At 40.0% G+C, this 26,616-nt stretch overlaps 1 protein-coding gene across 1 annotated transcript; it reads left to right on the top strand.

Annotated features, from left to right (window-relative positions):
- The first annotated feature begins 984 nt into the window (after positions 1–984).
- lrrc52 (leucine rich repeat containing 52) lies at positions 985–24,914 on the top strand. Its single transcript, XM_079474284.1, has 2 exons — positions 985–2,026; positions 24,017–24,914. The coding sequence occupies exons 1-2, from the start codon at positions 1,378–1,380 to the stop codon at positions 24,337–24,339; spliced, it is 972 nt and encodes a 323-aa protein (XP_079330410.1). The 5' UTR covers positions 985–1,377; the 3' UTR covers positions 24,340–24,914.
- The last annotated feature ends 1,702 nt before the right edge of the window (positions 24,915–26,616 follow it).

The raw sequence follows: 26,616 nt of genomic DNA, 5'->3' as shown, positions 1-26,616 counted from the left end.
TTGGTGAGTGGGCTTACCCGTGGGAGGGTTAAACAGCTAAAGGCAAGTGACTCCATCATAATAAAAGTTACACAATCAAATGAATCACTGTTAAGATTATGATCTTCACATGTAGGCTTGTTGGCGTAAAGGCCAGCAAGGAACTGACAGAGATCCTCAACTGATAACTAAGATTAGTTTCCCTTAGCAATGGTTTGCCCTCTTTGTTTATACAGAAGGATTCAGAGATTCCCCAACAGCAATAATAGAACACACTTCATGTTGCGAACGCAGATATCATGTTTCCCGTGCACCTGCGTCAGCTCAAACCCAGCAGTCTCTCTTTCGCTCACTCTTTGTATCGCCACACAGACAAAAAAGTCGGCCACTGAACACTCTGTTCCTTCACTGTCTGCTGACACTGGGACGGAGACTTGTGTTTTGGAACCTGAGAAAATGTCTGATTTTAGGACACTTGAGCTTGATTGTGTGTGTGTAAGATCAGACTCAACTGATCTCGAGTACTAATGTCTAAAAACCTTTGTACCGTTGTTTCTACTTCTTCGACATATTCTTACTATTCTTATTAAGTGTATACTACTGTCTAAATTGTACAGTATACAATACAGCATACACACAGAATAATATACTAAAGTGGACCAATAAGAATTTGTAGTCATATAAGTATCTTCTATACCATATATATCAAATTGTAGTAGCCTACAGTTCATTATTGAAGGAATATTTTAGTTTTTGAACCATGCTACAATAAATTATGTAATGCCTAGTCTAGCCTACTTACTATAATATACTATACTGCAGTATACCACAGTACCACTCAACACTTTTTTTTAACGTGGGAAGTATTTTTTCTTGTGAACGGGATAGTGTGCCAGACTCGACAGTCGCTCTCTGTCTCTCTCTCTCTCTCTCTCTCTCTCGCTCTCTCTCTCTGTCACACACACACACACGCACACACACAGCTGCAGAGAGAAGCTGCGCAACACATCAGAGACAAGCTACAATAGAGAAGAACAGCAAGATGGTACAGTGCGCCTTAAGACTGGGTATCGTATCTGGGCATGGCATCAAACTCATAGACTAGTACTTAAAGATGGTTTGGTTAGGCGCCCTAAACTGAGAAAAAAGTCAGCTGCGATTTTCAGGACACTGAAATAACATTGCAAAGCAGATGGACACCGAACGAGCTGGCGATTTACAGAAAGTGATTTACGCAAAGCACTTCGGCATCACCTTCGCTGTTTATGAGACTCACTGACAGCGTCAGCTCCGTAACATTTCTAAACGACCTGCCAGCAATAACGAGCGCACCGGATCACGCAGATCAATGAAGAATGCGCGAGTACACGCACAGTTGATGAAGCCGGCGGTGGTATCATGCGTTTTGTGCCTGAGCCAAGCGCGCAGTCATTGAGGTTGGTATTCCTCTTCATATTCGTCATGGATGTAGCACCGTCACCGGCTATGACCGCCGGCTGCCCGGACCGCTGCGTGTGCGACGACCAGTTGGTGGTCCAGTGTGCCGGGCAACAGTTAACAGACTTCCCCGTGGACCTTCCGTTGGCCACCCGGCAGCTCATTATCTCCAACAACCGGATCGGTGACCTGCCGGCGCTGCAGCTTAACTACCTGTCGGATCTGGTGTACCTGGACTGCAGCAACAACTCGCTGACGGAGATCACAGAGTCCACTTTTGGGAACTTGCGCAAGCTCGCTTACCTGGACCTGTCTTTCAACACCCTGTCGCAGATCGAGGATCGGACGTTTGGCCCGCTGACCAGTCTGGTCATGCTCAGGATGACGGATAACCCGTGGCTGTCGGAGATCCACCCGGACGCGTTCGCGGAGAACGCTGCGCTGCAGGTGCTGGACGTGAGTCGTAACAACCTGACGACGCTTAACATTAGCTCGCTGATCGCCCTGCCGGCGCTGCGCTCTCTGGGTCTGAGCGGAAACCCTTGGAGATGCGACTGCGACACTGAAGACCTGTGTCTTTGGCTTCAGATAGAGGGGTTCAAGTTCCAAGGTGAGAAATTCTTCGGGGTTTGTTGTTTTTCTCCGTGCATCACAAATTATTTTCATTACATTTACTTATTAAACTTATTACAGAGACGATCATGCATCAAGTGTAGTTCATGGGGCGCATTGGTGTCTTCAGTGCTCTGCTTATATGTTTTTTATCCTGTAAGTCTCTTACATTACATCTAATGTTAATAGTGTGGGTTATCCTGGTACAGTGGTGATGGATCATCACTTCTGATAATCCTGTAAATTGGGTTAGCCTACAAGCCTAAACCTCTGAAATGCACAATGACTTTTTAAGTTTTCACCTTTACTTTTTATGTAGTTTTTCAGGTAGTCTGAGGTCATTTGAGTAATTTTTCAGTTGTCCCGACCTAACCTGAGAGTGAGAATCTAAGGCCAGCCAATTATCTCCACCATTAGACTTCCACAGTGAGAAGGTCCTTATCAGGCTTATCACCCCAGTTTGCTTTAGCAAGTTATTCAGGCCGTTAATTTGATCTGAAGTGGAACAGAGGGCGTCGAACAGATTCTGATTACAGAATTATGATTGAACACAGTTTAGAGTAGACCAAAAAAAGGTTTTAATAGCTTAATGATACAATTATAAGTGAACATTTTTACATGTGTTGAAGTGGTTGAACAAGAGATAACTTGAGATTTTGTCACCTTGGAAATATAAGGTTCAATCTGACATTTGTGTCAAATTTGAGTTATTCTGTGACAATCAATTTACAATATGTGGTGTTTTCTTTTACATTCTTTTGGGACTATTTTAGAAAACAAAAATATTTTATCTACAAAGTCAAATGGAAAACAAAAACCTTGGAAGCAAAATATTAAAACTACTCCGAATGTAGATCCTTATCAGAATCATAAAGAGCTTTATTGCCAAGAATGTTTGCACCATGTATACGTATACTAAATAAGCAAAATATACGGGGTTAAGGTTATAAATTTAAAAGTCAATTTATATAGCGCTTTTTACAATTTTCATTGTTATAAAGGAGCTGTACAAGAAAACATATTGACTATAAGCAAAATATATAAGGTTTTACAAGTCAAAACAAAATGGTGAAAACACAGAAGACAGACACAGACAGACAGATTCAGACACATCCACTTACAAAACAGACCACACAACACAACACACACAGGCACCAACACACACAGACACACACACAAACGCGGACACACACACATGCACGCACACGCACAAGGGCCATCACCGAGAACCACACACCTAAGATAAGGAGTAAGAAACACAGGTCAAATTTTAAACATACTATAAATTTCTATATGCAGTGTTAATGAAATAAAACTTAAAATTCTAGTAGCCCCCCGGCCAGGCAAACGGTGGCGAGGAACCCCCAAAAAACCCAGTCTAACCAGGGGATTCCAGTTCTCCTCTGGCAAAAGCTGCAGCCTCTGCACAAGCTTAAGGGTGCTGGCACAACATGGCAAAATTAAACAATTATAGTTTAAGATCATCATTAATTATCTAATAGCATCTGAAATTTTGTAGTGAAGATGTGTCAAGTCGCCGTGTCCTTCTTTATCCAGCTCTATCATCTCAGCTTCTGTCAGGTCTGGGCATGAACTGCGTCCTGTCTGCTCTGGTAACCTTGAAACAATGAGACAAGACTGGCTGAGAGTAGAGTACTGTTCTGCACTCTTTGATGCAACAAATACATCACTTGTTATTGGAAGTGTTCCTGGTTCCTTAACCTTCGGAGTATTTATATTATGGTAGTGTAGTGTATACAAGATTAAAAAGATGCAACCATCTAATAGTGCATTACAGTAATCGTTAATTAATTAGTATTTAATGCCCTTGTGTTTGCTGTCCTGTGTGAGTTTGTTTTCTGATGTCCCTGTTGGTGTGTTACACTCTTTTGGAGGCATATGGATTATCGTATTGGGCAATGGTGTCATTCCTTTGGAGGAAGGGGCATAATTGAGTTGAGACTCCTCTTTCCAGAACTTTAGATATGAAAGGTAGATTCGATGTAGGTCTCTTGTTAACTAGTTCTCTAGGGTCGATGTGTTTTTTTTGACAAGGGCCTCCTATAACAGCCACCTTATATGCTTTAGGCACATGTCCTAGTGTCAGAGATGAGTTAATAATCAGAATCAGAATCAGAACAAGCTTTATTGCCAGGTGTGCTTACACACACGAGGAATTTGTCTTGGTTAAAGAAGCTTCCAGTACACAAGTAAGGTTACAAGACAAGTAACAATCAACAAAGGCAACGAAGGTACAGAATAAAAATAAAAGTTAAGCACACAAAGGTGAAAGTGCAGTGTGACACATTAAAATATACAAGTTATCAGTTTATATATGTGAAATGTCTGAGGGAAAGTATTGCACACATTTATTGCACTGTAGGGTGTATGATATGTATATACAGATTCTATGAGATATCTACAGGTGTTTAAAATATACACATTTTAAGGTGCTATATACGAAAAATCTGGCACAAAAATATTGCACCCATTTATTGCAAAAGTTGAACATTTAACTGTTCTTGAGGTAGATGGCCTGAGGAAAGAAGCTCTTCCTGTGTCTGGATGTTTTAGTGCTCGGTGCTCTGTAGCGTCGACCAGATGGTAAGAGTTCAAACAGATTGTGTGCTGGGTGTGAGGGGTCCAGGGTAATTTTGTGAGCCCTTTTACCCACTCTGGATGAGTACAGTTCTTTAAGTGTAGGAAGAGTAGTGCAAATGATTCGCTCTGCAGTCCGGACTATCCGCTGTAGTCTTCCGAGGTCAGTTTTGGAGGCTGAGCCGAACCAGACGGTGATGGAGGTGCAGATGATGGATTCGATGACAGCTGAGTAGAACTGTACGAGCAGCTCCTGTGGCAGGTTGAACTTCCTCAGCTGCCGGAGGAAGTAAAGTCTCTGCTGGGCTTTTTTTACAATAGAGTCGATGTGAGCGTCCCACTTCAGATCCTGAGAGATGGTGGTGCCCAGGAACCTGAATGACTCTACTGCAATCACAGTGCTGTTCATGATGGTGAGTGGGGGAAGTGCAGGGGGGTTTCTCCTAAAGTCCACTATCATCTCCACTGTTTTGAGCGTGTTCAGCTCCTTAATGCAAAGACCCATACCCAGACCTGACAAATGCTGTGGTGATAAAGCTGGACAAAGGACGTTGCGACTCTAGAAAACTTCAGCCGCTATTAGATTATTAAAAATAATTTTTATTTTGCTTTGTTGTGCAAGCACTGTCGAGCTTGTGCAGAGGCTGCAGTTTTTGCCAGAGTGGAACTGGAATCCCCTGGTTAGGCCTGGTTTCCCTCTGAGGTTTTTTTCTCCTCCAATGGAGTTTTGGGTTCCTTGCCACCATTTGCATATTGTTTTGCACTGTTTGCCTGGCCGGGGGCTGCTAGAATTTTATAGTCTTATTTAATTAACATACAACTGCATATAGGAATTTATTGTGTGTCTGATATTTGACGTGTGTTTTGACTTCCATAACCTTTTATGTTTTACTTAGTCAATGTTTTCTTGTACAGCTGCTTTGTAACAATGAAAATTGTAAAAAGCGCTTTATAAATAAAGCTGACTTGACTTGACTAAGAAGAGGATCTATAATTTTTGGGAGCATCTCTTTCAGTAGATTTGTAGGTTTAGGGTCTAGCATTCATGCATGTTGTTGATTTAGATTGTTCATCGTTATCTACAGTAGAAAATAGCAATTTCTACTCCGGGGTGCTGTAGTTAGCTGTCTGTTCAGCGGGTTTCACTTCTGGTTGCATGGTTATAACTGTTTCTCTAATATCTTGGATTTTATTTGTTAAGTAGTTCATAAATTCATCACTGCTATGTTTATATACAGAATCAGAAGTTGCTGACGATTTATTTTTTGTAATTTAGCCACTGTGTTAAATAGAAACCTAGGGTTGTGCTGGTTTTCTTCTATTGGTAATGAAAGGTAGGCCGATCTAGACTTATTTAGGGCTTTCCTGTATTTTCTAATACTATCCTTCCATGCTGTACAAAGAACTAGAAGGTGGAGTTAACATTTTCAATGGTAAAGTCAAGATCTTCTACTTTATTACTCATGCTAGAGATTTGAGAAAATTCAGGCAAATTATCAAGAAATGCACCTTTGGAAGTTATTGTTCTACCATATTTGTAACAAGCAGATTGATTTGCAGCCATAGGCCAGTGAACCAAAGATAATACCAGATAATTATCCGAAATGTCTTCGCTCTGCTGAAGAATTTTAACGTCGTGAACATTTATACCGTAAAACAGTATTAAATCTAAAGTATGATTATGAAGGGCAGTGGGTCCTGACACATGTTGTCTAACGCCCATGGAGTTAAGTGTCTTTAAAAGCCATTCCTAAAGTATCTGTATCGTTATCTACATGGATGTTAAAGTCACCAACGACAAGGACTCTGTCTGCGGCCAGTACTAGTTCTGCTAAGAACCCACCAAATTCTTTAAAAATGTTATATCCTTAGTATTAGGTGTTGATAGTGAAGTACCATGACTTCTGAAGAATTGTTTTAGGGTTAGACTTCTGGGAAATGCTAAAAGAGCAACCCCAACCCCACTGCCTTTTAGACGAGGCTCGTGTTTATAATAATAATCTTTGGGGCTAGAGTCATTTAAAGTAATATATGGTAATCATCTGGCTTTAGCCATGTTTTTGTCAGACAGAGCATGTCTATTTTATGATCTGTTATCATATCGTTACCAAAAAGTGCTTTATTAGCGAGAGATCTAATAGTCTCTATTGTTTGGGAGAAGGGATTATCGCATGTTGTGCATTTTGTGTATTCTACGACGTGAGATGGCAAGCAGACCGTTGGTTATGCCATTCTGTCTGCTTCCTGACCTGGGCCTCAGTGAGTCAAGTTTTAGCATGAAGACTCTGTGCCATATTTCTAGACCGGAGAAAAGCACCAGCCCAGGAGGGATGGAGACCGTCACTTTTCAACAGGTCAAGTCTGCCCTCAAAACTCTTCCAGTTATTTATAAAAACAATATCATTCTGCAGGCACCACTCAGACAACCAGCCATTTAGTGATGATAATCTGCTATGTATCTCATCACCACGATAAGCAGGGAGGGGGCTTATATGAACGACTCAAGAGTCAAATGCAGGAGAATGGAGACTTTATTAAACCAGCACAGAAAGCCTGCACAGTGAATAATTGACACAGACAGCAATGGTGAAAGTCAAAAATAGCAACAGTCAATAAGGCTCGAGCGCTCGGCCAGGAGAATCAGGGGACTGCACAAAGAGGTGCGTATTCCAGTAGGGGGGAAATAATCAGAGTTGACTCAAAAAATAAGTAATTCCGCCCAGCGTGGGCAAAGACAAAATCCTCCTGCTGAATGCAGGTAAACGCAAAGAAAGTCCGCCTAGCGTGGTCAAAGGAAAATCCACCTGCTGAAAGCAAGGCAAAGCAAAGTAATTCCACCCAGCGAGGGCCACAGACAAATCCACTTGAGGACGGCGTATCTACTGGTGTGATTCTGTTTGGCAAACCAGCAGATCCCACGGGCATCAGAGGGTAGCAATGAGGTCCCTTGAGCAGAGATAATGGCAGTCGGGAACTCCAGATTTAACAGGGAGCAAGGCAGAGATAGATATCTGGTGTAGATTAACAGCTCTGGAGCCTGGACAAGACAAGACGATGTCAAGAGACATGTACTCACAAAACAAGACTGGATAGGACAACCTTCAGGTGATTAAACCAAACGGACTGACCCAGACAAGAGGAAACATAAGGAATATAAAGTGAGCTGAGAGAAAACAAGGATCAGCTGGAGAAAGAGCGGGAAAATCAGAAAACCCCAGGTGAAGAGTGTAAACTAATAATGGAGCAAACAAGGTGCGTGAATGGCAGAAAAAAGCATCAAGACATAAGTGGAAAACAAACCCCACAGGCTCTAGACCCGAGACCTGACAGGTGGCATTGCACATATTTGTATTGCACAGTGGGCAGAACAGATAACTGTTCATGAAGTAAATTCCAAGGTGGCAGTTTGCTAAATTAAAAAGTATTTACCGCAGTATTGTCTTTATATTTACTTTAACATAATTTTTTTTATTTTGAGACAAATTCCATTGCTCCATCAATACAAAATATATTTTTTGATTGTTTTCTTTGCGACCAGAATAAAATATCCACTTAAAGTGGGTTTGTATCCCTGCTTAAATTTTAATCTAGTCACAATCATGACATTTCAAGTGGAATGCTCATAGTTATTTTAGTCAAGCAGCTGTAACAGAACTTCAAATGTGTGCTTCACAGGATTTGTGTCACTCCATGTTAAAATCATTGTACTGCAAATGCTTCGTGCAGTGTTCTACATGTATATGCAGTGGCTTTTTCATATTTTGTCACACAAACCTGCAAAGTTTAAAGCCTTGTTTTAGCTAAAAGAGTATTGTTGTCACACGCACTTTTAATTAAGCCACGAATGCTATTACTCTAAATGGAGCCACGGAGATAGGGTCCAATTTGTGCCATTAGTTTTGTACAGAGCAATATGGTTTGCGGTGCCTTATCAGCTGTTATAAGATAATTAAGCTATTGTGGAAAGTAAAGAAAGAATAAAAGTACTAAAGCTGCCCAATCCCCCATTCCAGAAATAAGTCAATGTCCCTCAAGTTAATAGCAAAAACATCCAGACATTCAGATTGAACATGAGCTCTGGTCTTTCCACACGTATGAGAGAGCAAAACCATAAGAATGCAAAAAGCTAATTTCCCCCAGTCTATTGAAAGACTGTCTGTCTGTCATTGTCTCGCTCGTGATTAGACTTTCTGACGTTTTGGTGTTGGTGCGTCCACTGAGAGCAGATGGCTAATTATGTCTTTTTTTAAAGTGGATATGAGAATTCTTGTCCCATTATATAATCCTGTCAGAGCGCTCCGACTGCACCAGTTTACAAGAGCACTGATGCTTATCTCATGATCTCCAAATATCGCAAGCTTCAGGCGAGAATGTTAATGCACTATAATCTATTCTAGTTACTAAAAATGTAGAAAAGAATGCACTGTGAAACCAAACTGTTAAGTGTGCTTATTGTGCATACAGGCTTTTAAGAGTGTGTAGATTGAGTGACCACCGCTGTGTGATTCACACCACTTTACCATGTGTGAGTCATTATATTTTCTCTTTCTCACCCTGAAATATTTTGAGAGCAGGTCTGCTAACTGTGCTTTGGTTTAAACCAACGTATGTTTAGTATGTTGTAGTTAACTAAATTCATCGAGCATGTTTCATTAGAAAGAAAACATGCTAAATCAATGATGTACAATTTGAATGTATGCTATAACTTTATAATGGTTGGTTGGTTATGTTTCAAAGACCTTCTCACCAGTTCAGATTTTATTGATGTTGATACTGATGTTCTTGTTTTTGTTTCACAGCCAAATTCACAGCCAAACCAGTCTAGTGGAGCCATTTAAAATACATAAATCTCGATGTATTTAGTTGTTTCAATGTAATTTTTTGATTGCTTTCAAAGTTGCCTAATGAATTTAGAAACTGCAAGTTGGATCATTAAAAAATTTTAAACAACTAAACTGCTAAACTTTGTTTAACAGCATGTGCATAGTTAATAGTTTTGCCTATAGTGGAGAAAGACTTAAGTTTAAATACTTATCTGTACCAAAAGTTTCATTAATCAACATTTAGAAGTAGAATATAGATGGTCTTAAAACCAGGGGCAGATTAACACTTCACTGTACCCTGGGCAACAATATTCAAGGGCCCCATCATCACAACCCCAGGATCACCATAATCTGGCAAAATACAGAATAAATTACAGTAATACAGTCAATTTTTCTCAATATTTCAATAACTAACTGCCATCAAGTGCATTTTGATGTACAGATGTGCACATGCTCATAGAACTACAAATGCACCACTATTTTCTCTTGTCAAGACCACTCAGTCATGATGTTATGAAAACAAAACACATCGGCATCCGTATAATCTAAATTTAGAATTCTGCTGTTTTCTCGCAACAACAATAAACAAAACAAAATTTACAGCATTTTCATGGAGCCACCACAAGGAAATAATTGATCAAATGCAGTATCATCTGCTCCTAAACTCTTTTGTTCAGAAAACAACCTGTCACATCACAGTTCAACAAGACAGGCAAGGGTTAAAAATTTTAGTGCAATATAAACATTTGCAAATCTGTCAATTTATCTCAATTAGACAAGAAAAAAAGAAATGCTAAATAATCTGGCAAAATACACAATTTGAATCCTAAATAATGGAGAAGAGCATGTTTAAATTAGAAATGGTTGATTTCATTTGGCAAACACATCTTATACTAGCATTTTTCTGGACTTTGAATGTGAAACAGGGGCTGCTCGCAGACTCGACGAAAAGTTCAGATGGCGGTTAGACTCGAGACCCATCACTGCTTCCCTCAATGGTCACACTCGCAGCAGAATCCGGGTCGTAGGTTGAAGATGCTGCTGGGGGCTCTTCGTTCTCGGGGCTGTGAATATTTGCTATTGCCCAATTGCCCATATGGTTAATCCGGTCCTGCTTAAAACACATATGCACTTCAAGACACACTTTTAAGTTCAGGGGGTTCTAAAGATTTTGTTTGTATTCGTTACTCAGTCCTCATGGAATCTGTGTTCGGATTGTGGATCATTTTGCAGAGTTATGCATGAACATTTGTGAATGCTCATTATTCACAAAGTACAAACTTTTGGACATTTCAAGGGGTCATATGGCACGAATACGTGTTTTTCTGTGTCTTTGGTGTGTTTATAAGTTGCCCATGCTTGTTTTATACACGTAAAATTGCAAAAATGTAAGTGTCGGAACAAAAGATGCATTCTATCTAAAAGCGAATGCTCACCCAGACCTGCCTGAAACGCCTCGTGTAACCACACCCCCACAATTCTATGTCAGTTTGTGGTATGATTTGACTCCGCCCAGATGTATACGCAAGTAAGGTGGACGAACCTGTCAGTATGCTTCGGAACCTGATGTTCCAAATATGGTAAGAGGCATTACATTTTCGTCACATGCTTCCAGTATTCGACCAATCCCTACGCACTGGTTAGCTGGCCAATCATTGGGGTATGTGGTAAATACAGCGTTTTTGAACCTTAAAACATGTATACATTTACATTTCATTTACATTTAGGCATTTGGCAGACGCTTTTATCTAAAGCGACTTACATTGCATTATCCTATACATTTTACATAGGTATATGCAATCGAACCCACAACCTTGCGTTGTTAAACGCGATGCTCTTACCACTGAGCTTGGCCACATTGCATTACATCTAAAACAAATTATAATATTCATTTAGGCCGTGTTATATGACCCCTTTAAATCCAAAGAGTCTAAAGAATTTTTGTTTGAGTAGTTGCTCATGTTATTAAAACCATTGCATCTATGAGAGCTTCTAATGAAAATAGCTGGAAAGTTCTCTCTCTCTCTATGTGTGTGTGTGTGTGTGTGTGTGTCCTGGGCTTTGAGAGCCACCAGTTTCATTAACTCACACAGTTAAACCTTCCTCCTCTGGGGCCACCTCTGTTCTTATTGATGTGTGTTTTTGTCAAGTGTGTGTAGTCATAAGTTCCAATGTGTCGTCTTTTGCCGAGGAACCCGGTTTCCCCCACCCACTTTCTCTTGCCTGAAATCTATAAGCCCCCGCTGAGTTCAAATCAAGTTTTACTTCAAAATGAAAAAAGAAGGCCGCCGTTCTTGAGCCCTGTTTCCTTGTATAGTGTGCTGAAGTGTTGACACACAGATGCGTGTGTTTGGATGATCAGATGTGAGAGGTAATTTTGAGTCCTCTGGCATAATAAATGCAGCGTATAGGAGTGTGGGTGATGCAAACTGAGTGGATGCAGAGGCATGTGACCGACGCCAGATACTTCTGCTAATAGGGTCTGATTTAAAGGCGAGCCTGGAGCTCAAGGTAAGTTTGCTAAGTGAGGCATTGTTCTGTGGGCACACAGTGAAAAAGTTGATAGACCCTTTTTAGGCAAATATGTGACAGAAAATTATACAATAGTTGGTCCTGTAATTTGATTGGCCAATTCTATTTTGCAGAAGTGTTTATATTTAGTAAAACAGCAGTCGAATGTTTCACTTTTTGTATCACTACACTTGGCTGTGTGGAAAATAAAGAACACTTTAAAGGAAGAGATCACCCGAAAATGAAAATTCCTTACTCACCCTCAAGTTATTCCAAACCTGTTTTTGGAATATACATTTCCACTGGTAGTCAATAGTGCATAAAAATCCTTCCAAATACCTTTCTTTTCTCGTTACAAGACATACATGTTGTTTCTTATGTATGTAGACGGCCAATAGCTTTACATTTATAAAAACACTTTACGCAGCGTTAACATTGGACGAATTCTTTGCCATAACCATCAGCAGTTCACATTTCTAAAGCAGAGGCTGCTGAGTGCATTGTTCTTAACAGAGAAGATTTTGATACCCACACCATATATAAATAAACCTGATCACATCGCGTTAGATATTTATAAAACAACACAGTACTGGAGACATCTGGATGCTTCAGTGTGACTGGTTCTGGTATGTCATGTTGCGATACAGCTGCTAAACGTGCCTTTATTTACAGAGCTACAATGCTGACTGGCCGAACATACACTTAAATAAACACATTACATACAAAATGCCTAAATAGTGTGTATTTCTTGCATCATCCAATGTGCATACTTATGTAATGTTTGAATACAGCACAACTTTAATATTAAACTTTATTTAATATTATAATAAATGATTATAATGTCACATAGCCCTGGATATATGCTTCATGTGTTAATAGTGATGTACTATGCAATAACTATAAAGTAAATAACGAAGAAAACAATAAGTTTTTTTGAGAGGTATAAATCTAGATAAACTAGTCCAGCTCAGTAAACGACTACTCGGTTGGTGCATGAATAAGGACCACCAGCTTACAAATGTCACATGTACATATGGCTTTATGGCTCGATAAACCAAATACTACACCTGCCGTTACCATGACAACAAATGTAAACCACACAACTGCTAATCATTCTCCGTATGCTAATGGTGCTTCTCCAGTTATAACTTAGCCTGTGTCTTGACATGGATTTGGTCCTTATTATGGATGATTTTGGCCAGTGCACATCATTAAATTGTACTGTGGATACATTGTTTGTCCCTATGTGTCCTCGTTTTCTGACTGTTGATTGGCTCGTGACAGCTCTCTATATTCGTATCAGTGCCTTACTCGATTAGGATCAGAAATGATAAGCAAGGGTCTCATCAGGATAAGAAAGTTGCTGCTAACTCACCGTCTACTTTATTTACATTATAGTAAGGGTGATTTAATTGCTGATAATTGAGATATAGAGATTATATATATTTTTCAGCGCCTATTGCTTCTGGATCAGATGCTGGAAAAGTGATTCTTGTCACTGTCAGCAGTTTCACAGTGTTGAGTAGCAGGGAGAAAGAAAAACCACGTGGGGGAAAGAGGACCATCTGCAGTATTCTTCTTCCTTGACACACACCAGAATAACTTTTTCTTACCCATCACTGCGTGCAGATATGCGCCTTGACGTCATGAAGATTATATGACATACTAGTTCCGTTTCAATCCTTTGTGATTTTAGGCATCATAGCCGAAACAAGCATGTATTTTTTTTGTTCTTATTAGAATATTGATTGTTACCTTTGGCAGCATGCTGCCCGTATATTATGGAGACTACAGGAATCGACTGTGTTAATCATTGCGTAAATAAATGTATTTTACTGATCAGAAACAGAGAATTGTTTGTTATTCGTTGTATCGATTTATTCTAAAAGACAATAGATACTGTAAGTCACCTCCATCCGTTCACAAAATACTGCATGTTCTGTGATATCTCTATACACGCACAGTTGTGTTGTTTGTGTATGAGATTGAAAGGAGGCAGATGTTGCGAGTCTATTATATTCATATCTGCAGCAGTACCAATGATGCCCTCTAGTAAGCTTTCTCTGAGGAGAAAGACAAAAACATTTACAGGCATCCGCCGTTGCTTCTGTTGTTTTCTTCAATATGGTATTGCTCTTGTTCTGTTTCAGTCTGTATCTGTCCTAAAGCCTCAACATCCTTTGACCCCTCCTCTGTTACTTGCTCTGTCTCTTTCTGGTGCGCCGATTGGCTGAGGGGTATCCAGACTGGCCGGGGCAGCTCTGCATTCATAGGCACAGTGCCAAAGAAGTGAGAGTTAAATATTCATGAGGAAAGCGATCAAATCACATTGTGAAAAACATTGAGAGATAAGGATATACGCTGTGTCTATATAACGTCTTCTGACATTTTCTCTTTTTCCTCAGCTAGTTAGACATTGGTGTTTGATGATGTATTTTGCAGATTATGTGAAAGCTCGTATTCATACAGACACAGAAGAAGGTCAGCAGACAGGAACTGATCATATTCTACCTCATGGCCTCCTCTGATGTCATTTGTAGGAATGAATTCTCAAGGGCTTTTCTCTTTTCCTTTGTTTGCTTTAGAATATTGCAAGGTGTATATTTCAGAGTATTGTGATATTTGACCTCATTATACTATAGACATTTGCACAGCAGGAATCAATGTTATAGTTATATTTTAAGAAGACACGTATGCAGTGGCATTAGGTTAACAAACTATATTGACTATACAAACAAAGTACAACTCAATGGGGACCTCAAAACTCAAGACCTAATCCTTGTCCGTGCCCTAGCTAGCCTAGAATTAATAATGCTAAGCTCAAAATTCCACGAAGAGAACAACATAGCAATAATTCACAGTTTTAAATAATTTTATACTGAACCTAATGAATATGTAACATATTGTGACCTGATATATAGAATGTAATGTCACTCAGTGCCTGCTGTCTATGAATATGCTAATTATATACTATTTATTATGTAATATACAAAATATATTCCCATCAATCCTTACATGTTGATCGAAGCTGAATGATGTGTTGCAGAAATCATGGAAAGCCAAGATGACACAGACCAAAAGGGCATAGCAGAGAAAATGCCTGATGCACACAGCAGACGCGTACATCTACATGTGTTACAAGGTCATTGCAAGATGAGACAAATGCAATAGTGTAATATCCTTGTACAACTTACACACATCCTGGCCCACACCGCACACTTATCAGAAAGTCCGTCCTCATTGAGATTCAAAACAAGCAGCGAAAAGTCTCCCACCTCCTACTACTTTACCCGCTCAAAGATTAACGTATGCAATTACATAATTGGCAGGCTTTAAAAATAGCCAGCCACTCTGCTGAATGCCGTAGGGTAAAAACCTGCACTTCACTACTGCTGGAGGCGTTTAGGAGGCACGTTTAAAAAAAATTTGTGTTCGCTTCCATTTACGGTACATAAATGTAATAGTTTTTAGCTTTTAAAAGTTTTAGTTTATTTGTCTTTTGCTTGTATATACAATTGCTTTTGAAGAGTTCATGTCATGACCTTATTTGTCAGTGGCTCCAGAGTTAGTCACATGACATTTATAGCATAGATGCTGGTTAATGATGTCAGAATTGAAATAGTGCTTTGTTAAGATGGAGCTGCGTAGGATTGTTGGGATGTTTATCTGGTTACAGAAAAATATTCTGATTGCCTTTACTATTCTAACACTACCCCTCACTGGGAAAATGTAGTGTGAATGTTCTAGAGTAATTCTTATCAGTCAATTACGTGTAATTGAAGTTTTCTGCACATAATTAAAGAGATAAAATAAAATACAACTATTTTATTAATTACAAGCTTTCTGACTCCCCCCATAGAGAGCAATGCAAGGCGCAGAAAGGTAAATATTTTAGTGACTGAAGCAAAGCTAATGCAATGGGCCATTGTTGAGGGGGACAGGACTGTCTTTACACTGCAGACTCAGCTCTATTGACACTAGCCTGCAGTGAAAGTGTTACTGAAAAACAATAGCTGAATAATTCACAGTAATTAACAACCCTGTGGGGGTTTACAAAGTTTATGCTGAATGAGGGAAAGTGTGTTTAGTCTTTAAGGACCGATTGATTGAATATCCTTATAGGAAGGAAAATTATAAATCATATCTTACATTTTTCTCTGGAATGACATTACAGTAAATTGGTTTGTGGGTTCGATCCCAGGAGCTGCAAATACTCAGATACAAATGTATAGAATAATCCAGTGTAAATCGAAATATCTGAGCTATGAGTATGATATGGGTATGGAAAACCTTAATTTTTTTCCAGGTTGACCAATGCACGGAATTGCCCACCTAAACAGATCTGAATTTACCAAAATATCAGAGTCAGCAAGAGAATGAAGGATTTCAAATGACCTCAAACATATCTCATCAAAAACTTCCAAAACCTATTTTCCTCTGGTTCTTTACAAAAGAAAAGGGCATTTCCTTCAAACCACATTTTTATTGTCGTGACCTCTTGATAGGACTATTGCAATTTGCCCCCTGGTGGCGATCGTGATGCGTTTTTTTCCCCTGCAAAATGTTGATTATCATAGTACAGGAGAATATTCTGATCATGACCATGGTGGACTGGCAGACAAAATGAATAAATAGCTACCCCTGTTTTATAGGGTAGCCTCTATTTGTAGGGTAGAGTCATTGCCAGGACTTTTAGTGGAAGCCTGTTTATTTATGTTTTTGTTTCCTGTGTTTGGCTACAGCTTAAATCTACATCGATTGATATTTATAATTAGGCTGGCATTTATAAAATACAACATTGTTCATAACTCTTTTCATGCCCATACTTTCAATTGAAAAACATTAAGTTGCACAATATGACATTTTTGCATCCGAGTACCTAATTGGATTCAGAAATCCCATGTGGAGTTGGTACTCCCTGCAGCCGACATACAAATTGCATTGAAGCTTTTATTGTTGTAAAGTCCCTTGGTAAAAAGTGGAGTTTGATGAAAAAGAACTCTGTAGAAATTAATTTGATTTATCTGTGCTCTATCCGATGTGTGCTTATTGAAATCGTTTTTCTCTGTCAAACGTCTTCTAACCCAGACTGGCCTGGTTATGTGAAATAAGTTCATACAATTCCAAGATAAAAACCTGCTCAAATATAATTATACACACTCCTTTCTGCACAAGGGCGAGATCTGCAGCCTGCACTTATCTGCAACAGATCAAAAACACGACCCAAGAGACCCGCAATAATTAAAATCACTAATCTTAATTAATAAGTAAGTATAATTTTATATATATATTTTCAATGGTAGCAGATGTACTATTTAACTTTACCACAGTAGCAGGTGTATCTGTGTAATAAAAACGGAGAAATCAAAAGGGAGAATTTAAGTTTGTTTTGATACCGATTCCCTTGGACTGCAGGCATTTTCTATAGGAACACACAGATACAGAGGACTTTTTGTTGTGTTAAAATATGTATTTGTGTGTGAGAAAGTACAGTGTGTGTGACAGCTCTGAATAGAACCATTTGCTTTTCTACACCCTTCAAGTAATAATAATTAAGTACTAATGATCTAATTAGGCTCGCGGTGCGTTTTATGGCCAATACCAATTAGCAGTTCTAGCACCCAGAGGATAGATGTGAGAGTGAGTGCATGTTTAAGAAAAGTGATAAAGAAAATAGATAGCAACCAAGAATTAAAATGGTCTCAATAGTTATATTAAAGTTAAATATTATATTAAATAAAAAAACTCAAGTCAACAATTAAAGTTGAATTTAAGTGTTCATTCATTTGTCTATAATAGTGTTGACAGACATACACTATGCTCATCTTCCAGCTCTTTTTTCCAGGTCATTTAAAAAGAGACGAATCTGACAGTAGTGTGCCCATTGGTCATGCCGGGAGCGACCCCTCTCCGAGACTTTAATTATTACAGCTGACAGAAGCTGTACAGTCCATGCAGGGCGCCACTTTCTGTTCAGGTTTATCTGGGTGATATAAGACCCATGCAGGGTGTTCCAGTAAAATTGTTCCCCTCTCTGCCCATCTTTCACACAGGTTTACTGCACTGGCTCAGTGGAGCAGCATATTTTGCTGCCCTGTCCATTTTTGCTCCAAGGACCCGCTTTTAGGTGACAGATCAGCCATAACCTTGCAATACTACTCACATTTGTTTGGAAGTTGCTTAAGGAGTGAAGATTGGTTCAAATCTTTATAAGAAATGTTCATTTACTTTTAGGGTGAGTAGGAATGGTGATTTGTGGGTAATTTGAATGAGGTTATCTCTGTAATGACATTTTCTGAGGAATTTAATGAGCATTCTGACACGATCTTATTGTGTGTGTGTTTGTGTGCACTGGTATTCATCACTGTGTGAGGACCTAATGTCCCCACAAAGATAGTAAAACCCGTGGATTTTGACCTTGTGGGGGACATTTTAGGTCACCACGAGGGAAAACAGCTTATAAATCATACAGAATTATATTTATTGAAAATAAAAAATGCAGAAAGGTTTGTGGGATTATTAGGTAAGGGTGGTGGTTAAGGGTTAGGAGATAGAATATATCACAAGGCTGATATAAAATCAATGGAAGTCTATGAAATGTCCCCAAATGTGTGAGTGTGCATGCGAGCGTGTGCGCCAGGGATGATGACGAGCACCGATGCAAGAGACCGTGTTTTGAGCTAATATGCCCTCAAGGAATGTAGGATAAATCGAGAGAAAGAAAAAAAGAGCAAGAAAGATAATCATAGAGGGAGGGAAGTGACATAAATGAGAAAACTATGGTTAGGGGACTTAATAATAAAAGATAATGAGGACAAGTGATGTGTTCTCACATAAAGAATCCCCTGTAGTCTTGAATGTCATGTAAGGTCATACATTGGGCATGGGGTTTGGGAAACTCAAATCAGAGTATAAGAGAGAAACCTCTGCTATTTTGTTTAATATATCTCAAGTTAAAAGATTTTAGGGTGTCTCAGTTAGTTCAGTCAATTCTTTTTGTGTTTTCTTGGTTCGTCATTGTGAATGTCTCGTGATTGTGAACAGCCAATTCTGTCAAAGCAGACCACGTCAGACCTTTTTCATGTGCCTGAAACAGCCAATTACATCTCTCACGCTTGTGCAATCAATGTCCTGTGAACTTGAAGAATTAAATGAATGCTCAAATCAATGCATGCATATTTGCATAGGACAGGCTATGTGGAAATAAAAAGTTATTATGTTATTGAGCTGATCAAAATATGTTCTGTAAGAACATCTAATCTCTGTAAGAACCATTAGGAAAAAAAGGCTTGGCAAATGTGTCTTAAATTTGTGTGTTCTGGATTATTTGAAGTTAAGATCAATTGCGACGGAAAATCATTTAGTTTGTCTCTCAGTTTTTAATAAACCTTAACATGCACTTATAATAAAAAATCTACAGGGGCAAGGCATTCAGTTGACAGAGGGCATTATTTGACTGGTAAAACTGTTTTCTTGTCATTTTAATTATCTGGGCTATGAACTACTAGTTCTGCATTCCCAATATTTTTTTGGGAATAACAGCTCTTTATGGTAACATCTTATAACAGTAAATACCCTCTGGTCTTTATTTATTTTTCATAATTTATTCAAATATTAAAGATCAGGCAGGAGAACTACAGCACGAGACAACAATACACAGACATAAGACATATGGCCAACAAAACACAGACATATGACTTTTGATTTACCACGTGTCGTTCAAGTCCGGCATCTTTTAGCACTGGGACCACACCATCTATCAGTTAGTTTCAAACGATCTCCACATCCAGCGCTATACCCACCGTTTATATAACTTCTACCACTGAAATGCCTTGAACAAACCGACACACCTAAACGTCACTATCGCAAGAGTAACAATCTGCAGCTACAGGCCCATTTCTAAATGAATTTATGTAGCCGAAGAAGCATGACTTCCGTAAACGGACTTGGATTTAACCACAATTTATTTTTTATGGTGCAATGTGGCTAGTCTAAAAGCATCAAACAGTTTCACGTTGTTTCTTAATCTGACTTGATGTAACCTCACAGATGTGTAAGTAGACCAACTTTATGATGAATAAAAGCCCAGAGGTCAGTGTCTCTGCTGGAGCAGGTGGTTGTTCCTGGCCCAGTTCACAGGGTGTGAGACGCACTAATCATCATAATGACTTGCATAATGTCTGGCTGCTATTTTTGACTGCATGAGAGAAGATCCGCTACCTCTAATCCCTTTTATTTAGCACAAAGCCTGCAAATCAGTGATCCTGAAATTACTTTCCACACATCTGTGTCTGTAAACCAGGGGTCAAACATGCTTTTTCTCTTGCTAGTCAAACAAACGTAAAACAAAGTGTGTGTTATTAAAATGGAATAGTTGGAGCTTCAGTGCCCTGTCTTTTAGCATTTAGTTTCATGCAACGGTTTTGTTTTCTATTTTTTTATTGAAACATGTTTTTAATAAAGTTTTGTGCAAGAGAGAATAACATCCGATCAAAAACACGTTGGGTTGTTTGAATTAGACGAGTAAGGTGTGTAAGTTAACAAATCCTTAATGTCTTGTTGCCCAAAACATAGCATCCTTGTCAGCAACTAGAAAACGTTTTGCTTTGGTTGAAAACGTTTACACAGTGTAACACAGTGTTACAACTAAGCCTTTATGTGTACAACGATAATAAAATACAAACAATGTTGTAAATTTAGTGAATTGATAAATGCATTTATATTATCAAGGGAAATATTTGAAAATTATAATCGTGCATTCTATTTTCACTTATGTATCCATATCCATCCATAATAGAAGAATGGTTAGATGTGTGAGTGTCTATTCAATACAGATGCTTAAACTGTAGACAATATATGCGCAGAGCAATAATGAAATATAAAAATATTTAATATATAATATTTCAAATTTGTGTTTAAATAGAATTTCCAAGCAAGTAAGAAGTAAGCATGACGCATGTAATATTAGCACTTTTGTCACATTTGATGTAATTGTATGAGAACAGCAGGTTCTAGAGTAACGTATGTTCCCTTTCTGTTGGTCTCTCGATCTTGAAAACCTATTAACTCTGATTGTTCTTTTTAAAAGGCCAATGAAATTGGCGAATGGCGCGGCACGCCAGTCTCTGCCCCGTACATACAGGTGTAAAAAGATGGTGTGCCCATTCATTCACCTTTTGTTCTTCGGAACCTGCGAAGCATCATCATTATGCTAAGCATTCATCACTCTGTACTTACCTACTGGACCATACAACACAGATCAGCGGAATCGCGTCCTGTATTCGACTTACCTCGGGCGTTTTGTTGGAAGACATAGGTGTCTAAAAGAGAAAATTTTCTAAAAGAGCTGAAAATTTCCTACAGCATGGGCATGTCCCTGACATGTCTCGCTGACGTAACCTTGGATTCGATCAACTCGTACGAGGTGTTGTGGTCATGGCTGGCTGTGTCCTTTGGATCGCAGCCACAACATTGCCTGCTTTCCGCTCCACGGCAGCTTCCGAGCCATCTGCAGCGATGGCTGTCTGCAGCGGCAGCTTCCAAGCCGTCTGTAGCGGCGGTAGTGATGTGGGGACTCTATGAACGTTAATCCACCGCCAAAGCCACAGACTGTTCATATCCCAATATGCTTACCAAATACGGTCCTCCTGGACACAGCCACAACATCGCCTGCGTCCCGCTCCACTCTCCTGTGGGCGCTCAAGGGTCCACATGCACTCTCTCTGTCCAATGAGTGCCTAGAGTTCGGGCCGGACGACTCCCACAGGGACCTGAGACCCCGGCCTGGCTACACTCTGAGCAGCTCTTTGTCTGTTTTGGCGCACAGCACAGGGAGAGCTGTCCCCAAACAGAGATTGGCGCACGCCATCACTTTTTTGCCGTGCCTACTGGGGGTGTAGCCTCCTTGTGGGCACCGAATCAGGGCACCTCTCTGGCAGATATCCGTAGAAGCTGCAGGTTGGGCTACACCCAACACTTTTGCAACGGCTGCTGGGCGTTCGCCTGCAAAGCGCCTACTCCTCTTCTCTAAGCAGGTTAGTGCGCTCTTTTGCCTCCCTAATTTCCCCACTGGGTGAAGTACAGGCATTCCATCCATCACTAAGCATCCCTTCTGTTTATGAGCCAGGCGGAGCGGCTCATATACCAAAGCTCGGTAGAGGCGAGTTTCCCCCCTCGAGGTGAACCCCTGTTTCTTGAGCTGATGCTCCATACGTAGTGACTCACCATTGGGTCGTCCCATCTGACGTATTCCTCACTCTTGGTTCCCCGCTGGTGAACCTGTGACCCCTACAGTGGACTCTGCCATTCCGTGCACCATTCTCACATGATTTCTCCCCATTTGGCGAGACCGTGTGTCTAATTTACACATATGACCTCCCTGTCGGTAGGATGTGGCCTCAATAGCACAGGCTCCTCTATCGAGGTTCCTGTGCTCCCCAGTGTCCCTCATGGTGACAGGCGGCCATCTCGTATCTAGAGTAGGAAGGCCCCTGCCTTTGACGGCCGTTGGTAAGAGCCCTCGCCCTTATTCAAGTGCTGCCTTACTTTTTTCACTGGGAGATCATGTTTCGCGGCAGAGCTCACCCGTGACTCACCTAGGGCGGTCAGGGTCGCACCACTTGAGTTGTGAAAATGGCAAAGCTCAGTGGCGTTTCATATAGAAACCCCATCTGTGGGTTCAACCCTGGTGGAGGGAACAAGATGTTGTGTCCTTTATACCACAACGCTTCGCCCACTCCAGCGACCCGGGTATCCTTCCCAGGTTCCTTAGCCCAAAAGGTGAATGAATGGGCCATTTTCCTTTTATACCCGTATGTACTGGGTGGAGACTGGCGTGCCGTGCCATTCAAAAATTTCCAATCAGAGTTGATAGGTTATCAAGATCAAACCCATCTTTCGGTTTGACACAACGTCTCGTTCCCTCCATCAGGGAACTGAGGTTACATCTGTAACCAAGACGTGGCTTGTGTTACAATATAATTAATCAAACTCAAATATTTTTGAAAGGTTTAGCCGAAACCAAAATGGGTTGTGCTCTGCTCACCCAATGTACTGTTCTGTCTTTTCATAATGACCGAAGGACTGAACACGGAGCTTTGAAGTACATTTGGCTATGGTTGTCAAGACACTCATAAAATCTCAGCTGAATGCAGAACTCTTTCCAGACCCAGAGGTGATATATAACTGCCCTGTATACTTACACTCACTCTTATCCTTTTTGCAGAATATGTTGCACCACAACTATCACTGTTTGAGCAGACAGATACCCAATGCATTGGTTGTGACAGTACCACAGAGTAATATTGTCAATACTTGTGTGGAAACAACCTATTACATGCTTGCTTATAGCAGGCTAGATTGATAAGAAAAGTAAATTTTCTCCAGCTGAATTAAGCTTTGGTGGACAAGGAAGGAAGTTTTTTTTATGAGAAACTACAGCTGGTGGATTTAGAAAAGATCACAGATATATTTCAGCTTTGGCCAGTCTTAGACTGTGTGTCAGCGTGTGTGTGTGTGGATCTCTCTGTCAAGCTGATATATTAAGCTGACAGGCTGATGCTCTGTTGGGCTTTAGACTGTAAGATGGGGATGATGTTTACTGACCTCTTTCCTCCTCAGGGTCACTGCTGGAGGCCCAGTGTGTGTGTGTTGGGTAATTTGCCAGGATCACATTTATCATAGACGGATATTGCATAAAGTGAGATAAAATAAATAGTGTTATTGTAGCACAAATCGCACAAAAGACATAATGTGACTTGCAATGCTGCAGTGTCATGCCAAATCTGTAAATGCTGTTGTTATTTATCTCAAACCCCTTGTTGTCTAGTTTTAACAAGCCTGCAGACACATAAGATGTTATTAATCATGGTTCAGAGAAAATGGCATTACCTACTGTGCTTTTACAAAAGAAAAGAACCTTTATCTATTGGGTACATGGTGTTGCTGTGCTTGTACTTGCAAAGTATCTACCTGTAGTGTCACTCTCGATCTCTTGACTTTTTTATCTGTAAAACCCCTCTTTTTCATTTTCTTTACTTTGCATTTGTGTTGTCTAGATGAGGGGCAGACAGTGTGCCAGGGACCTCCGGACATGCTGGGTCGACGACTAGCGGAGGTGGGAATGCAGCTGCGATCGGAATGCCACCAGGGCCTGGGTTACTGGGACTACCTGTTCTTCATCGCCATCGGTTTCATCATTTTCAGCGCTGGAACAGTGTCGGCGTGGGTAATGGGCGTGCTCATGGTTCTTTACGAGCGGTACAGCAAGAGGAAGAGTGAGGAGCTAGACAGCGAGGATGAGGAAACGATCACCAGAGGCGGAGGAAGTGGAGGTAACCATGGCAACGGGGACCTTAGCAAACCAGGCATGCAGGTGTGACCTGAGGACAGAGGAGCCCTGGAAAACAATAACAATACATACCAAGAACAGAGATTGAGCTGCGGATGCAGTCGCAAAGGATTCTGGGATTGGGAATTTTTAAGTGCACTTTTTAGAATGTGTCAACATATTAGTTTTAGATTAAGACAAGGAGTTAATCAGAAAAAACACAAGAAAGCAGGAAAGACGGAGAGGGAAAGGTTGCATTTTAGTGATGCTTATACACACAAAAAACGCTCTCCTTAGTGTTAGTAATGTAATTGGAGCTGGTATTAACAATGTGTTACACACCTGAGAGAGAAACAGTGAAAGCTAAGAAAGCTAAAAGAATTTGTTTTCGAAAAGTTAAAATAACAATTTGAGGACTAATCCAGTAAACTATCTAAGTTTTTATTCAGCTTGGAATATGAATGGACAATATGCAGGACATTCTCTCAAGACTCATGCAGTGTATAATGAGAGAACGAAGATGGAAAACTCTTCAAAACTCTCTTTCCACAACTCCCCAGAAGTGCTCTATGATGGATTGAGAACATTATATTGCAGGACTCAACAATAAAGATTTTCTTTCTGGCAGGTCTGGACAATATTTCAGATTTTATCAGGTCCTGCCAACATCACTGGCCCCACAACTAATAACTTATAAACACAACCTTTGCTAACATTTTATATATTTTAATTGCATTTATGCATTTGGCAGATGCTTTTATTGAATTTAAAGTTCATTTATGAGTGTTCCCTGCGATTAAAACCCACAACCTTGATCTTTAAAATTTACCACATGAAGCACATTTAAAGTACAACTATAAGTAAAAAAATACAATACGTTGTTACGATGTTTTGAAAATGGATCATATGAGCATGATAGAATTTTATTTAGCAGGATTCACAGGAATGTTCAGAATTTGTTTAGAATATGTAAAATGTTTTGCAAGACATACAAATGCCTCAGCAGTGACAACTGTGACAGTTCTTTCTCGAAACACTCAGGCCATCAGCCCTCTTTATTGTTGAGCCCTGTACTGGATGTTATATTATTGATCTAAGCCTGTATGCACTGCACCGAAAAAGCCTTACACACTAGTTGTAACCCGTCCAGCAATAACACACCTTCAGGTGGTACTGAGAGCAATAGGGATGCGTGTGAATGTGTAAGTATGTGTGGCTCGCTGCAGCAAAACCACTACATGTGGGGAAGATTCAAGTATGTCAGCATTCTTTAATTTTGGCAAGGCTTTAATTTTTTTAATCAGACGTGATTCCTCCTGCGGTTACAACACGTCACTCAAGGGCAGAGCTAAAGTCACCCCTCTCTCTTCCCACTGCACCATCAACACTCTCTTCTCCTGTATTTCATCCCTCAGAAAAGAACAGAGAAATCACATGCCCTCCTCAGTTTTCTGCTCTTAAGCAGAGTGGGAAAGCTAGTTGTTGGGGCGTTGTGTGATTTGAGAGTTGCTAAATCCATCCGTAATGGGTTGAAGAGCTTAAGAGAGGATGCTGGTAGAATGGGCTGCTCTTGAAAATATCTACGCTGCTGCTATAACTTTGATAAGTATTTTTCCAGTCCTCCCTTTTTATAACTATAGCAGCATTAAGGGAATTGTAAAAGTGATTGTTTGTCAATCGTTTTCCGTATACTTTTTTGGACGTTTTTCCCAAAATATTTACGTTGGTTAGGCCGATGTTGCTTTGTCAGACTCTTCCGTTTTATGCCACTAGTGGTGCGTTTTATGCCACTAGTGGTGCAAAAATAAAATGCTATGTTTTTAAAGGTAACAGCTAATATCACATTCGCTCTCAAATATGAACCCAGCATAGGTTGAACCCAACCGTGATTGTGTTTATAATTTAGCCAAGTATAGGTTGATATTTTTATGTGTAGAAAGATAGGGTCAAGCAGTCCACTGATAGCATTGTGTATTTTTTACCGTATCCACTGTTAGCATCCAAATCACAATTCCATCCAAGGAATTATGCAAATCAGGTACTGGCATAGACACAGGCAAATGTAATTTCGATGGCACCATTTTACAGGACAGTTTATTGAGTTCTGTAGAGCAGAGGTTCTCAAAGTGGGGTCCGCGGTCCATAGCTGGGTCCACAAAATAATTACCTATTAATTATAAAAATTATTTATTGGAACATTTAAATTGAAAGAAATTGTTGTGAAAGCCCATAAGTGATATTAAAATGATTCAAGATTAAATGTGCTTTTAGTTATCACTATCAAATGTGTCCGAAGTATTTAGTTTGAAAAAGCAATACACATATTTC

This window comes from Barbatula barbatula (assembly GCF_947034865.1).
Source record: "Barbatula barbatula genome assembly, chromosome: 15".
Lineage (NCBI taxonomy): Eukaryota > Metazoa > Chordata > Actinopteri > Cypriniformes > Nemacheilidae > Barbatula > Barbatula barbatula.
Note: the sequence above shows the minus strand (reverse complement) of the source record. Positions and strands in the feature narration are given on the sequence as shown.

What these genes read in the sequence shown, in the direction of transcription:
- lrrc52 (XM_079474284.1), top strand. Translation starts at nt 1,378, where the DNA reads ATGCGTTTTGTGCCTGAGCCAAGCGCGCAGTCATTGAGGTTGGTATTC. An exon ending in AGAGGGGTTCAAGTTCCAAG is followed by an intron (nt 2,027 to 24,016) that starts GTGAGAAATTCT and finishes TGTGTTGTCTAG; the next exon opens with ATGAGGGGCAGACAGTGTGC.